Raw genomic sequence first — 13,887 nt, forward strand, 5'->3', positions numbered from 1 at the left:
CAGTGCTGTGTGAGTGTGTGTGTGTGTGTAAGTGCATTTGCATGTGTGTGAGAGAGAGATGCAGAAAGAACACTGTGGATGAGGAGCCGGCACTTGCAGAGTGCATGTAATTTTATTACGTGGGTTTACCTACTTGAAACGATTGTGGGTGGCTGTTAAATGTTAATGGCCACGCTTGTCTTAAACAATTATTGTGGTGTTTTTAGCTTTTTTTTTTCCTCCCCCCCGCCTTAACATGTTAAAGATGTCAGAAAAACAGAAGAAAACAATACTTTCCGGTGCACTGACACACTCCTAACTGTTTGCGTTCATGTGTGTAAACACTTCCTGTTTGTTATTGTTTACACATTCATTCATAAAAAAAAAAGTCCCTCCACCGAGAAGCGGCTCACTTTAACGAGCATCAACAAAGGGAAACATATTGATAAACTGTTAGTCAGCGGGGTGGATTAAACCGAGCCGAGATGCTGAACTTACCCTCTCCCCCGGGCTGCGGTGGCTCCGGTCTTGGGTGAGTGGAGGTCGGTGTTTCGCTCCGGTGCAGCGGTCCCGGCCCGCCGCCCTCCGCCGCTCTACGGCCGGCAGGAGAGGGTGTGAGGGTTTGTACCGGCCGGTGCGTCAAGCTAGCTGTAATGAAGACAAAAATACCGGAAGTTGAAGGTGCGGCTTTCAAAATAAAATATACAGGATGAAATCACTGAATGACTCAAAGCACTTTCCATGTCAATTTGAGGGGCTCTTGGAACCTGCTCGTTGCCAGAAACACAACCAGACTCTTTTTTTTTTTTTATCTGTGGAGGTTTTCAGTCATCTGGGTCACGGTGAATTCTCGCCACTGGATTTGGATGGACATGAAGAAATTAAAGAGTAGTTGACACAACTAGAAGATTTTGACAAGAATTCAAATATTTAAAAAAAAAAAATCACAAAAATTTCAATACTGAGTCTAATCACCTGTAGGAAGATACTGTATTTATCAAAAAAATGTCTGGAATGCGACCACAAACTTCCAGAATTGCATATATGTAAGGAATACTATAAACATGGCAAAGAAAACACACACACAATTGAAAAAAACCCAAGTTAATCTATAACCATTAATCATGTTTGGAAATAGTTCCTGTGTTGTTTTAAATAATAAGAATAATGGAACACGAACATGTTTGAAACTAGTAGTGTTCACAGTGGGAATTAGTCCAGCATCATTGTGATAAAGGGGAAAAAAAAACAATTAACAAGAATTTTTGACTTTTTGATTCAAGAAATATGCTTGTTGAAGAATACATATTTTGCAATCGGAGCATTCGGTGTGGAAAGCAGCTCTAAATTTTTATATTGAAAACATGACAGCAGATTTTAATGAAGAAGCACATGTGTGACAGAATATCTCAAAGAATTAGTTTCAGAATTTAAGAAAGATGTGGCTCACTTCTTTGCGGAGGTTTGTACAAAGAGACACCCTTTTACCGATTACACGGAAATATGAAGCGCCGGCCATTAAGATCCGCCTGACAGACATGAACGTCATCTTCACATCTACTTGGCATCATGTGACCACATTCATTTCTAACCAGGTTTTCCAGGCTCAAAGATACAAACTCAGGAGTCAAATAGACTCTGTCAGCCCCAGCGGAGGGAAATCACATATTTCAAGGTATGAGAAGAAACAGAGTAACAAATAAATCAACAAAACAGGACAATAGCATGCAACCAATCACCAAAACGAGTATTAAAAAAAGGATAACAGCTCTCACGAGCTCCCCCAATCATGAGGCAGGAGAACTTTGTGCCTCACGTGTTTTACAAGAAACTAGTAAAACACATGCAATAGTTGAGCAAAAAAAAAAACCCTGTACATTGGAAATGTAGTTCATATCGCAAAAGTTTTTAAACATATTTATAGCGATATACAGAGACAGCGATCCGGTCTTAGTGCAGAACATGCCAGCCGTCAGCCGTCGTTGAGTAATCTACGTTGAGACTTGACAGTCCGCTGCCTAACTGCATGTCTCTTCTCAGTATTTGAACAGGAAATGTGAAAATTTTGAATTAGAAAAAAACAATCTAAAACTGCTGGTGAAGTTAATATGAAAAATACCTTTATAGTGCAAATGATTAGTAAATATAACGATTTAATTCTTTTTTTTTTTATCAAGACTGGCAAGTGAGGCACGGCCTCTTCTGCCTCCCCCGACTGCACGTCACTGGTCCATGGTGCATTTGGCTTCTATTGACAATATATTGGCATTATATTGACAATAGCGGTTTTAACTGGTTTTAACATGTTTTAACTTGTTTTCCGGTTTTAACCTGTTTTAACCTGTCTTCAACCTGTTTTAGCTACTTACTAATTGTTTTTATTCCCCACTGGAGTACATTTACTCCACCCACGGACAGCCGGGTGCAATATAGCAACTCTGCTAAGCCTGTCTGGTACATCCATCTTCTCATATCGCATTTTATGCTGAAATGTTTAATGGCACTGTACTGTCTGTCCTTAAATAAAATTCATTCATTCATCCATTCATTCAATAAATAGGCAGTGTAAAACATGATAAGAAATATGAACGGTGTTGGCAGTGCAAGTAAAACATTGAGTGCAGCTTCTTGGTGTGCAAACGGCGAGTACAGTTTAAATGGCAGTAGCTCCGGGTGCAGCGCCCTCACCTACGTTCACGATACAAGGGGCCGAAATGAGTTTTCTCCGCAGGTGGCCGGACTCTCCCGTGGAGATAAGGTGAGAAGTTCGGCCATCTGGGAGGAGTCGCTGCTCCTCCGCATAGTGAAGAGTCAGATGAGGTGGCTCGGGCATCTGGAAGGAGACCGCGAGAAAGACCCGAGAGACTTCGGATAAGCAGCAGAAGATGGATGGATCTTCTTTTCCTTTCGGCTTTTCCCTTCAGGGGTCGCCACAGTGAATCAACCCTATTCGCTGTATCTTCCTCTCTCACACCAACTCCCTTCATATCCTCTCTCGCTACGTCCATAAATCTTTTCTTTGGTCTTCCTGTAGACCTCCTGCCTACCAATATACTCACTATGGAAGATGGATGGATGAAGAATTAATATAAAAAAATCTTTCAAAGTAAAACAAATCTATACAATCAGTGTTAAAAACACATTTTTGATAAGGGCATACGTGAGTATATAGTGCTTTGCTCTTGATAATTGTGCTTTACTGTCACGGGGAAACAATTTTGTCGAATTATGTTGTCCTCAACTCCAGGTAAATAGACAAAACATTGGAATATTCTTTTCAAGATGGGGAAAAAACGTCTTTGAATCCAGTCGTTTTTACAACATCTCTTTCCTGACTGAGAAATTCCTGTTGATACGAATCAACATTCAATTAGTTGTTTGTTTTATTTTGAAAGACCCAAGCGGAAGTAGAATCCCTCATTACCGCAGCTTGACACAGGCGCTCTCTGCTCTCAGGCTCCGCAGGTCCACCCTCACCCTCCACCTCCCTTCCTGCTCTCCTCAACATATAAAGACATCCTTGTTGGTTGGACTCAAGACACCGTTGCAGCCTCGGGGAAACACTGCGGCCTTTCACGACGAGTCAACGCTGCAAATGTGAAGCTCAAATTAAGCTCCTTCTCTATCCGACCTGCAGACAGACTCCACTCAACTTCATTAATGCCCACTTATGCAGTGCAGAGGCCCACCTGTACAACATAGCACTTCCTGGTAAACTAACGCTTCATCAATCATTAAAAGCATCATGGAGCCGCCAGATTGTAGTGATTATCCTGAAATGTAGGTTTTTTTCTGTCTGATAATACAAAAGGGCAGACAGAACTGCCTGGTTGTGTCTCTTCCTGCCGAGAGAAAAAATATTCGTGGACCTGAATATATCATGCCTGTCTGGTGTGAGTCTTATTTGTTCAAAAGGTGTTCTCATACCGATGGAGCGCAGGCAGACGGAGATATTCTTCATCCCAGAAGGGGCTTCTTGTTAATGATCCAAGTTCTCAGAAACACACAGGTGATTAACTGAAATTTGACTTATTACTCATAAACAGGGGGAGAGATTGGATGTCTCATTAAATGAACCTGAGCTCATCAAAATTTACCACTTGAGTTGAAATCTCTCTCGGTGCAAAACTGATTTGCTCCTTTTTCCTTGCAGGAAGAGGGTTGAATATGCAGAGGTTTAATGTTTGTGCAGTTTAAATACTGACTTTACATTTGGTGTTGGAAGCGTCTCGAGGCCCTGTGCTTGGTCGACTTGGTAGAAGCGAAGGTGAAGATTTCTGTCTCGAAATTAAAAACGTGATGTGGAAAATACAGAAGAATCTACATCAATAAGAAATGATTTGACTCAAAAAAGAAAAAAGCGATTAGAGTGAGGGAAAGGCAAGATATTAATGAAAATTGAGCAAGAAATTACCAGAAAAAGGCATGAAACTGCCAATAATAAGTGGCCGGTCACAGTCAATTATTTTTCTAAAGTGAATGGACAGACAGCTTTACTTAAAAAAAAACACAAATAAATACAAAGAAAAAAAAACTTGATAAATCAGCCAATGCGTGAGCGGTTCACTGTGAATAATTTTGATCTACTCGTCATTCAAATTCAGCTAAAGTTAACAATTCATACTTATTTTTGGTTGGGTTCAGAAGTTGCAGAACTTCAGCATTTTACAGCCCACAAATCTTTCTGATCAAAGATAATCAGCAGATTTATCAATAGTAAAAGCGTTCATTAGACCAAAGTAATTAAAAATTAATCGGTAGAATGAATTGATCCCACCTTAAAAAAAAAATAGTGGTAAAATCCCAGCCAAGGCGCAGCTGCCCTCCGTCATTCCCGCCATGGCGTCATTCCTTCTCCTGTAGCGCCACCGTGTGGCCAAAAATGGAACTGCAATCTCAGCACTTCTGAGGCTGCAGAGACAAAATCCGGATTTGATCTTCCTGACGGGGAAAGAGAGAGAGGACTTCTGCAAAGTGAGAGAGGACTTCTGCAAAGAGAGAGAGGACTTCTGCAAAGAGAGAAAGGACTTCTGCAAAGAGAGAGAGGAATTCTGCAACAGGCTGTTGCGAGTTTGGTGCTTCATCACTCTGCACCATCTCTCCCGAAACAGCAGCATCAGTCGGCAACGATCCAACAGACAAAACACTTAGTCACACATTTATAATCCTTGTTTTGAATCGTTTCCAGAAGCAAATTTTCAGGCGATAGTTTCCTTTTTTTAAAAAAAAAAAAAAAGCTAATTATTTGGGAGTCTTGAATGATTTATTTTAGGTTGTTTTGCTGGCCTCTCAGTAATCTCACAGGATTAACTCATTTAAATTTTAAATGCATATATAATCACAGGGATATATGTGCACAACTACCTCATGCACTCAGAAGTCCTGTCCTGACCCCTGGTTAGTATCACAAATGTTAAACCTGCGAAGACTTTAACAAGGTTTAGCCTCTGTCTTAATCACTTCCTGTCTCGCGTCCCCGGGCGTTCGACTAAAGTCCCGTGTGGATAATCCAGCCCAGGTCGGACGTGGGATCGCTCGTCCTCGTTCACCTGCTCTCTCAGAGGAAAGGTTACCTGATTCTGCAGAAGCAGCACTTGTGACGCCAAGATCTCCAGAGGAGACGGGAGGCCGAGAGGTCGGCCTGTGCGGGACGACAGTGGCGTCAGTACAACAGCCGACGTGACGGAAACAACGTCCTGTGGGCTTTTCTGCAATTTAATGAGGCCACTGGGACTGAATTTGTTTGTGTGTGTGTGTGTGTGAGGCCTTCACTGCACTGACACCTCAGCAACACACACACGTACAAAAACCTGCCTCAAAACAAACAGGTGTCCAACATACTTTTTAATAACGAACCATTAAAAAAAAAAAAAAAAAAAAAGGAAAATATAAAAATATACAAGCAGCTCAATATACAACTACTAAACTTTTATAGAAGAAAAGCGTTTTAATTTTGGGCAACATGTACCTTCATTTCTGCTTGAACTTTAACTAACTGCAGCTTATCTTATCATTAAGAAATGTTTTGAAACACAGAACGTGCCTGAGGTTCCTTTAAGATGCATAGGATGGTTTTTAAGAGCCAAAAAAAAAACAACTAAAAGCAACATCAAAAGGTGCTCAACTATTTTTCAGTTATTTAAAGAGACAATTTACCCTGAAATCAAAATTGGATTCGATTTAGCGGTTCGTTGAGATGGAATAACGATTTCAGATTGTAACAACTCGCTCTTTAAACTTACCAAATTAGGTTATTCTGATCCAATATAGCTCAATTCTATCAATAAGTCTATCTGTTTTCCTTGCCATCTGGAAAATAAACTTGTAAACTTCGTCATTCTTGCAATAAGACGGTAATGTATTTCATCATTTCGCTGTTTTGAAATAATAACATGAGGAGAAATTTCACATGGAGATACAAAAAAGGAGGGAGAAATAATCATGTCTCTGTTTTCATTATCTAAATTGTCATGCAATGTCATAAGTTATCAGGAAGTTAAAACTGTTTCTGGAGACAAACAGGATTTTTACATTTTTAAGATCGTATCAGTCCCCCCCACGCACTGATGGAAAACAACAGATGAGCAAGAAAATAAAAAAAAATAAAAAAACGTTCTTTCGATTCGAAGGTGAACTTTCCCTGTAACAGAAAGCGGGATCACATGAGAGGGGATAAAACAGAGAGGAACTTTTAGAAATAAATGCGTTAAATCTAAGATACACATCTATTTTCCTTTATCTTAGAGCGGAGTTGCATCTTTGGTTTTGTTCGACCTGCTTCTCAAAAGGCTTTTCTCCTGACGCTCCTCTTTCAACCCTTAAAGTTCTGGAAGATCTCGGCGGCGTCCAGCCAGGACCGGAAACAGGCCAGGCCGTGGTCCCGGATCTGCTTCCTGCCCTTCTCCGTGATCACGTCGCCGTTCTCCTTCACGATCACCAGCTTGGGCACGGCCGTGATGTTGTAGCGCTGCTTCAGCTCACTGTCAGATAGGAGAGAAAAAAAATTATGAATCATAATATTAGGTGTTTTGAAACAGCTAAAGTTTAAATAGTCTCGTGTAGGATCTATTTGACAAATAAAATTAGTCTATCAACAACAGAAGGATTATTTGAACTATCCCACTTTTATCTAATTTAGGACTCAAACATATAAAAGTATATCACTGATATTTTTAAATGTTTTATTTCAGGGGGAGTTTGTTGGATTTGGTGTCTTTCATTGATGAATAATTTCCTTTTTACTTCTTGAAGATATACACATTTTTATTGCTTTCCCCCCCCCTCTATTTTGGGCATTTTCTATCTGATTTTTCAGCACTTATTTTTTTCCACTCTTTTTCTGTTTTGCAAGTCTCTCTAAATGAAAATGTACTCCTGGTGTGTTGTCGGTGTGTTGTAGTGAGCAGCCCAATAATTAAAAAAGAAAGGAAACAAACAAGATAAGGTGAAAATAATAATAATGAAGAGTACAGAAAACAACTAAGGGAATATCATAATTTTGAGGGGGATTTTGGGAACCAACAGCAGATCCATCACCATGAAGGAATGATAACAACACACTATTGTAATTTTTCTTCACACAGAAAAAATTGATTTGTTTTTCTGAAGTCACGGGAAAATGTTTGCCACTATTGTGACATGAATATCTGATTATCTGAGTGGAGCAAAGCCTTAACCTGAGAGGGTTACCTGTCCTGAGCAGGTTACACAAGCAGACCAGAGTCCTGCAGCTCAGAAACATCGATAGCAGCGCATAGGAAACGACGATACACACCATTAAAACATTTTAAAAGCCTAAACTCGGGATCTGCATGAAGAACAAATCGGCTTAAAATGAATGCATGGATGATTCACGCACTGCTTGTAATCGTCGGTCCAGGGCAGAGCCAGCCAGTCGCCGTGCATGTCGTGATAATACTCCACCATGTCGTCGGCGGTTTTATCCGAGGACACGAAGACGATCTCCAGCTGTGCGGGCGGGTCTCCCTCCTCCACCAGCTCCGTGTAAAAGTCGCACAGGACGGGCGTGAAGTCCCGACACGGCGGGCACCACCCGGCGGAAAAGTAGATCCCCACCACTTTGTTCCTCAGCGCTTCCTCCGGTTCCACGTAATCTCCGTCTTTATTGAGGAGAGTCCGTCCGGAAAACACCTCCACCATGTCTGCTGAAGCCGCTTCCACTCCACGCACGTCTACCTCATGTTTCTTCCGTGTCCACCCGGCGAACCCACGGGAGGGTTTATTTACCTCTGCGTTAAATCTACTTACAGCCAATCCCGATAATCGCCGGCGGACCAATGAGGAGGCGAGGAAACGGTGACGTAGTTCATTAGCCACGTGGTTTGTGACCGTCCGGCTTCTTCTACGGTTTTAAGCCAAAAAAATGTGTTAAAATAGTAGGAAAGTGGCAACAGCGCTAATAATGTAATGAAAAAGACCCTAGTGGCTAAAAGGGGAAATTGCAAATATGGCGCCGGTCACGTGTTATGCACGCTTCCATTCACCGATTTTTTTTTTTTTTAATTTAATTTAATTTTTCTTATTGAACATAAACAGTATAAACAAATATACACATGTACAAATAAAAATTGCAAGGTTGAATCGAATGTCAATGAAACAACCAGAGATGAGGGAGCAAAGGACATAAGGACATTCATTATGCATGTAATCAGAAGTTAATTGTGTTACATCACATTACATTACTGTCGTTTAGCAGACGCTTTTAACCAAAGCGACTTACAAAAATTGCAATTCAATAACCGAAGATCCAAAGTACCAGTAGTCGTTATTCAAAGTCACCACTCTACCAAATAGCCATCTCAAAACCATATACAGTACATACATACATTAATTTCTTGTTTTTTTTTCTTTTTTTGGGGGGGGTAAGTGCGCTTAGTATTAAAGATTTGTGAGAAATGCCTAATGCCAGACAAAAAAGAAAGTAAAAGAAAATAATAAATAAATAGATAGATAAATAAATTGAAAAAATAAATTAATTAAAAAAAAAGACTTGCAAGGGGAATATAACATATATTTAACTTGGTCGTTCACAAGAAAGCTCAGACATCAAACTGTATGTTTTTGGGTTTTTGGATTTTTCCATAAGTTTTAAAGATTTTTTTATATGATTCAAAATCATTTATAAAGAACGTAAAATTTGGGGACCACTTTTGCATTCTCTTTTTGTGAATGAAGAACTTGGCAAGGCCTAAAATAACACATTCACCAAGTTGAAAGTTAAGGTAAGATAAACTTTATTGATTTTTTTATTTGATTTTTTTTTTATAGATTTAAACTTTATTGATTGATTGACATTCCTTTGTCACAGCAGTTATAATGTCAAAAATAAATATAAATATGAATATAAATATAAATATAAATATAAATATAAATATAAATAGAGAGACATTAGAAGATAAGATAGCAAAGACTTCCACGAATAAATAGACAGCGGGGAGAATAACAACAGCAACGACATTAGGGATGAGAATGGACGACAGAATAAAACAGTAAGGGTGAAAAATAGACAACCAGAACTAAACGACACTATAAATAGACTGACGATAGCAATGACAAGAATAAAACAAATAAACAAAAGACATGACATGTGAATGGGTGAGGTGGTGAGGTTGTGGTAGCAGCACAGAAGCACCTCAGGCCTACAGCCTGAATTTCTTCACTTGGAGACCTGAACAACTTAGACCTGCCCCAAAACCTGCCCCAAAATTCAAGTCCAGTTGCCATGGCAAGAAAATTTGGACAAGAATTTAGATAAGAATTCGCCACGGCCAGGATGACTGAGAACCTCCACAGACATGTCTTGGTTAGCTCAATGCTAACCACGGAGTTACACATTAAATCACCCCATTTTGATTTGTCTCATTTGGTCAGAAAGTAAAAGTCCGAAACATTAATATTCTTATCGTCGCTAAGGTATCAGAGGGCTACATTGAATGTTAGTTTATTTTGTTTATGGGCTCAAGCACCCGGAAGTATGAGGCCAGTCGTTTGAAACGCTGCCTCTGGTCGCTGATCCAGTTTTGTTATATATTCACGGTTCAGACGAACTTGAAAGGTGATTACGAAACAGTATGTCTAGTGGAGTGACGTGCAGTCAGGGGACGCAGTCTCGGAATAAAAAAAAATGTAAAATTAAAAAAATTGATTAAATGGTTATATCATTAGTGATTTGCACTATAAAGGTATTTTTCATTTAACTTCATTTTTAGATGTTTTTTTTTAATTCAAAAATTGCTGGATTTTCACGTTTACTGTTCAAATACTGAGAAAAGACACGCCGTGAGGCCACAGACTGTTGATCTTCAACGAAGATTGCACGATGACGACTGACTGCTGACATGCTCTCCACCAAGACCGTATTGTCGTCGCTGTATGTCGCCATTGAAATGTTTATACATTTTGCTATATGAGCTACATTTCCCATGCACAGTTTTTTTTGTCAACAACTGTGTGTGTGTTACTAACTTCTTGTGCTGAGCGATCATAAACGAAGATGGATGTACGCAAAATGCAGTGAATGCAGACTGCGGGCGAGGAAAGAGGATGTGAGATTGGCATGAAAGGAACCGGATCCGAGAAGAGTCGCATTGAAGCAAGCGAGACGCTTAAGATGATGGAGGTACTTCTTCAGAGGGCCAAACTTCATCCGGCAACTGGACTCATACGATAAACTAGACAAGTTAAGCCTGATAACATCAGGATGACATTTTACACTAAAGTTATGTTTAAAGCACATGTTGCTTTCAGTGATGCATCTTGCCGGTGTAGTTTGTCTCGCTTCATTATGTATTGACAGCTCATTTCATGTAGAAAGGCCATCAGCTGAGGGAAGTGGAAAACACACATCCTGCATAGGTAATCCAATCACTTTTGCACTCAGAGGAGTGAGAAATGAATACAGCATGCTAAACAAAACCAGAGCTATTTTCTGTTTTTTTCATTTATGTTGTGTGTGATATATATCTCTGTAGAATTGGAAACTGAGGAAACTATGTTGATAGATACACTTGAAATAAGTGTGAATTCTGAGGTGTAGGAAGCAATGCTATTCTCACCGGTTTTCACTGGGTCTAAGTTGATTTCACGCAAACCAATATGTTTTTTAATTTAAAGAAGCACAAGCAATGAATTTTTAATCAAAACAGATCTTTATAAACATGGGATGAAGTAACTAAAATGAGAATTGCCCAGCACTGCAACTCATTTAATTTCTGTGTCCATTTAATACACGTGTCAACTCAAGGTCATTGCCTTTGGCCCGCGAGAGCGTCGTAAAAGGTCTGATTGTCTTAAAATAAATAAGTCAAATGCTTGCATTGACTATAAACTACATTTCCCATAATTCATGTGGATCACGTTACCCACCAAGTGACAGCATCACGCCATCAGATTGCAGTGTATCCACATCAGTGCCATTTTGAGAAATACAAATTATCCCCAAATAGCCAGGAAGAGAATAATCGAAGGTTTTTGAACAAATTTAATGTTATAACTAGTGTTGGATGACATTTTTCTTTATTTACTTGGATAGTTTGAGTAATGTGGCTTCCTTAACCTGATATGATAAAACAGAGCAACTAGTGAACATAATTTTTTTCACATCTATGCAAATGCATATGCAACATTTCGGATTTGAATGAGTAATAAATTCAGCTATTTAACATTTAGGAGTAGTTACATTGATCTTACATTACATTCAGTTACATTTAGAAACATGTGGCCCTTTGACAGCAACCATGATGCTGATGTGGCCCGTGGGGAAAATGATTTCGACACCCCTGATTTAATAAATACAGGGGGGGGGGATATAATGCATATGCCTTAAATGATATTGGACATAGCTCATTTATTGATGTGCAATATTATTTTTGATTTCATTGAATCCAGTTTGTGAGCTTTTAATATGGCAGTGCCTTTTTTCAGTGCATTTTTTTTAGCAGTTTTAATAATTATAGTATTTCTACCTCCTTATCCCAAAATGCTCCTGATCTTCCTGCATTACCTTCTGGATCCCGTTGAACTGCACCTGTCTCGTCTACCTCTGTATTATCAAATATACAAAAAATTCTGTATTTACACTGGTTTCCAACAAGGGATTCAATGGGTTGTGTTTGTGACTTTGGCCTGTTGGGGTTGAGCAAGAGGGATGTAATTGACCTGGCCCTTATGCTGTCATAGTCTCGGAAATTATTCTTCGTCTTTTGGATCTATGTGTTATCTGTGAACAAATGAAAAAAAAAAAACAGGTTTTAAAGTTGTAGTCCACTGTAACAGATAAAATGATAGCAAGAAACACATGTGGAACATGGAATGGTAAAAGGTGTGGGGTAAATATATCGCTCCACTTAAGTCTGCTAGCTCATACGAATACAGTGACCCAAAACTGTATTTAAAAAAAAAAAAAAAGTAAAACAATGCTCTTTCTTCTTATTACGTTGGCAACTAAAGTGTAACTTTCAAGGAAATTCTTTTCATCGCCAACAGTCGTTATCATGATTATATTAATTATAAATATATTTGTTAATGCCAAAAACCTGATTTCTTTTGGATGAACGTCAAGGATCTGTGACCAGATCAATGAGAGATCCACTGTCTTCTCCCTCAATGACGCTGAAAGATGCGTCCTCAGAAAACGAATCGTGATCTGTTGAAAGCGCTTCTTCTTTTGTGCAAATTTAAAATCTTAGTAGCTCTAGTTTGGTTTGTTCATATGGTCTGCCAACAGTACAAACGAACTGAAACTTGTTTCTTTTCAAATCACACCCATCAAATGTGAAATTGCCCCTTTGTCGAGCGCCCCTGTGGGAAAAATAGGTCCTTTCCCATTTCTAAAATCCAAACAACAGTTGCTGTCTTTTCCACACTTGCAGGTTTTTGTTCTTCCACCATTCCCGGTCCTGAGGTGCTGGGATTCATTCTTGCAAAAATGAAGCCAATCAATTTCAATTTTCTTGGAGGTCTTTTCTGCAGACTTACTCTTCTCTTTTGCCATTGCTCCACTTGTGCTTTGGAACCACATCTTGTTCCAATCCGATCTCTTACTCTCTGTAAGAGTCTCCTTTTTGGCACTGCAATTATCGTTGTCTATTTGTTCCCCAGAATGATAGATCAGCTACCTGGTCACCACAGGATGCAATGTAATTTGCCTTTTGAACACTGCTTAGTCAACATGCAAACAGAAAATATTGAAAGAAATATATGAGATGCTTCCCTTGAACATGAATGATAAACATGGAGATCCAGGGTCATAACCCCTCCAATTTTAATATAATGTTGCTAGGTTGTTCCATAGCAGGTGTTACGGTAACAACAGTCACACAAAGTCCACTATATCGCTGATAAATCTGGCCACAATATGGTTTTGTGCAATATTTCATTATAGATAAAAGAAACGTAGCTCAACAGCAGAGTAAAATGCAGCACGTATAAGCCAAACAATGTTACGTTGACGTTGCTGGACACGCATAATGTAAGAGGATCTATGGTTAGAGCATTATGAGATTAGCTTACCTGAATGTTATGCCTGTAATGTGATTTTGCAAAAGTAATTTTTTTTTTGCACACCCTCCAAAAATGTTTCCCCTCCGCAGCAAGTGGCAGTACGGCACCTCACAAAAATTAAAGGTGTGTGAATATCACACAAGAAGAATTATAATCCTTTTTTTAGTTCTTATTCTTAACAGGTTTTAACTCACTCTTACTAATATCTTTCTGACCCGCATGCAAAATACTTCCAGGAAGACTGGTGCATGTGCAAGATAGAGCTATTGCAATATTAAAAAAAAAATTCATAAAGGTTGTTCTGCCTTATTTTTTCTCCAAATATTCTTCTATCATTCCAGCATAAAACAGATTTTTTTTTTGCAAATGCATTCTCTGTATGCAAAT

The 13,887-nt window shown here is 39.2% G+C and overlaps 1 protein-coding gene across 1 annotated transcript; it reads right to left on the reverse strand.

The window, feature by feature from the left end:
- Positions 1 to 6,321: 6,321 nt before the first annotated feature.
- Positions 6,322 to 8,221, reverse strand: nxnl2 (nucleoredoxin like 2). The gene is made up of 2 exons (XM_086153046.1): positions 7,838 to 8,221; positions 6,322 to 6,959 (listed from the first exon to the last, which is right to left on the reverse strand). The coding sequence occupies exons 1-2, from the start codon at positions 8,137 to 8,139 to the stop codon at positions 6,791 to 6,793; spliced, it is 471 nt and encodes a 156-aa protein (XP_086009172.1). The 5' UTR covers positions 8,140 to 8,221; the 3' UTR covers positions 6,322 to 6,790.
- Between the last annotated feature and the right edge of the window lie 5,666 nt (positions 8,222 to 13,887).

This window comes from Fistularia commersonii, chromosome 9, assembly GCF_037954325.1.
Source record: "Fistularia commersonii isolate RoL2024-O1a breed Wild chromosome 9, RoL_Fcom_v1.0, whole genome shotgun sequence".
Classification (NCBI taxonomy): domain Eukaryota; kingdom Metazoa; phylum Chordata; class Actinopteri; order Syngnathiformes; family Fistulariidae; genus Fistularia; species Fistularia commersonii.

Coding starts and splice junctions, on each gene's coding strand:
- nxnl2 (XM_086153046.1), bottom strand. CDS start 8,139: ATGGTGGAGGTGTTTTCCGGACGGACTCTCCTCAATAAAGACGGAGAT. Junction 6,960..7,837: donor TGGACCGACGATTACAAGCA/GTGCGTGAATCA, acceptor CCTATCTGACAG/TGAGCTGAAGCAGCGCTACA.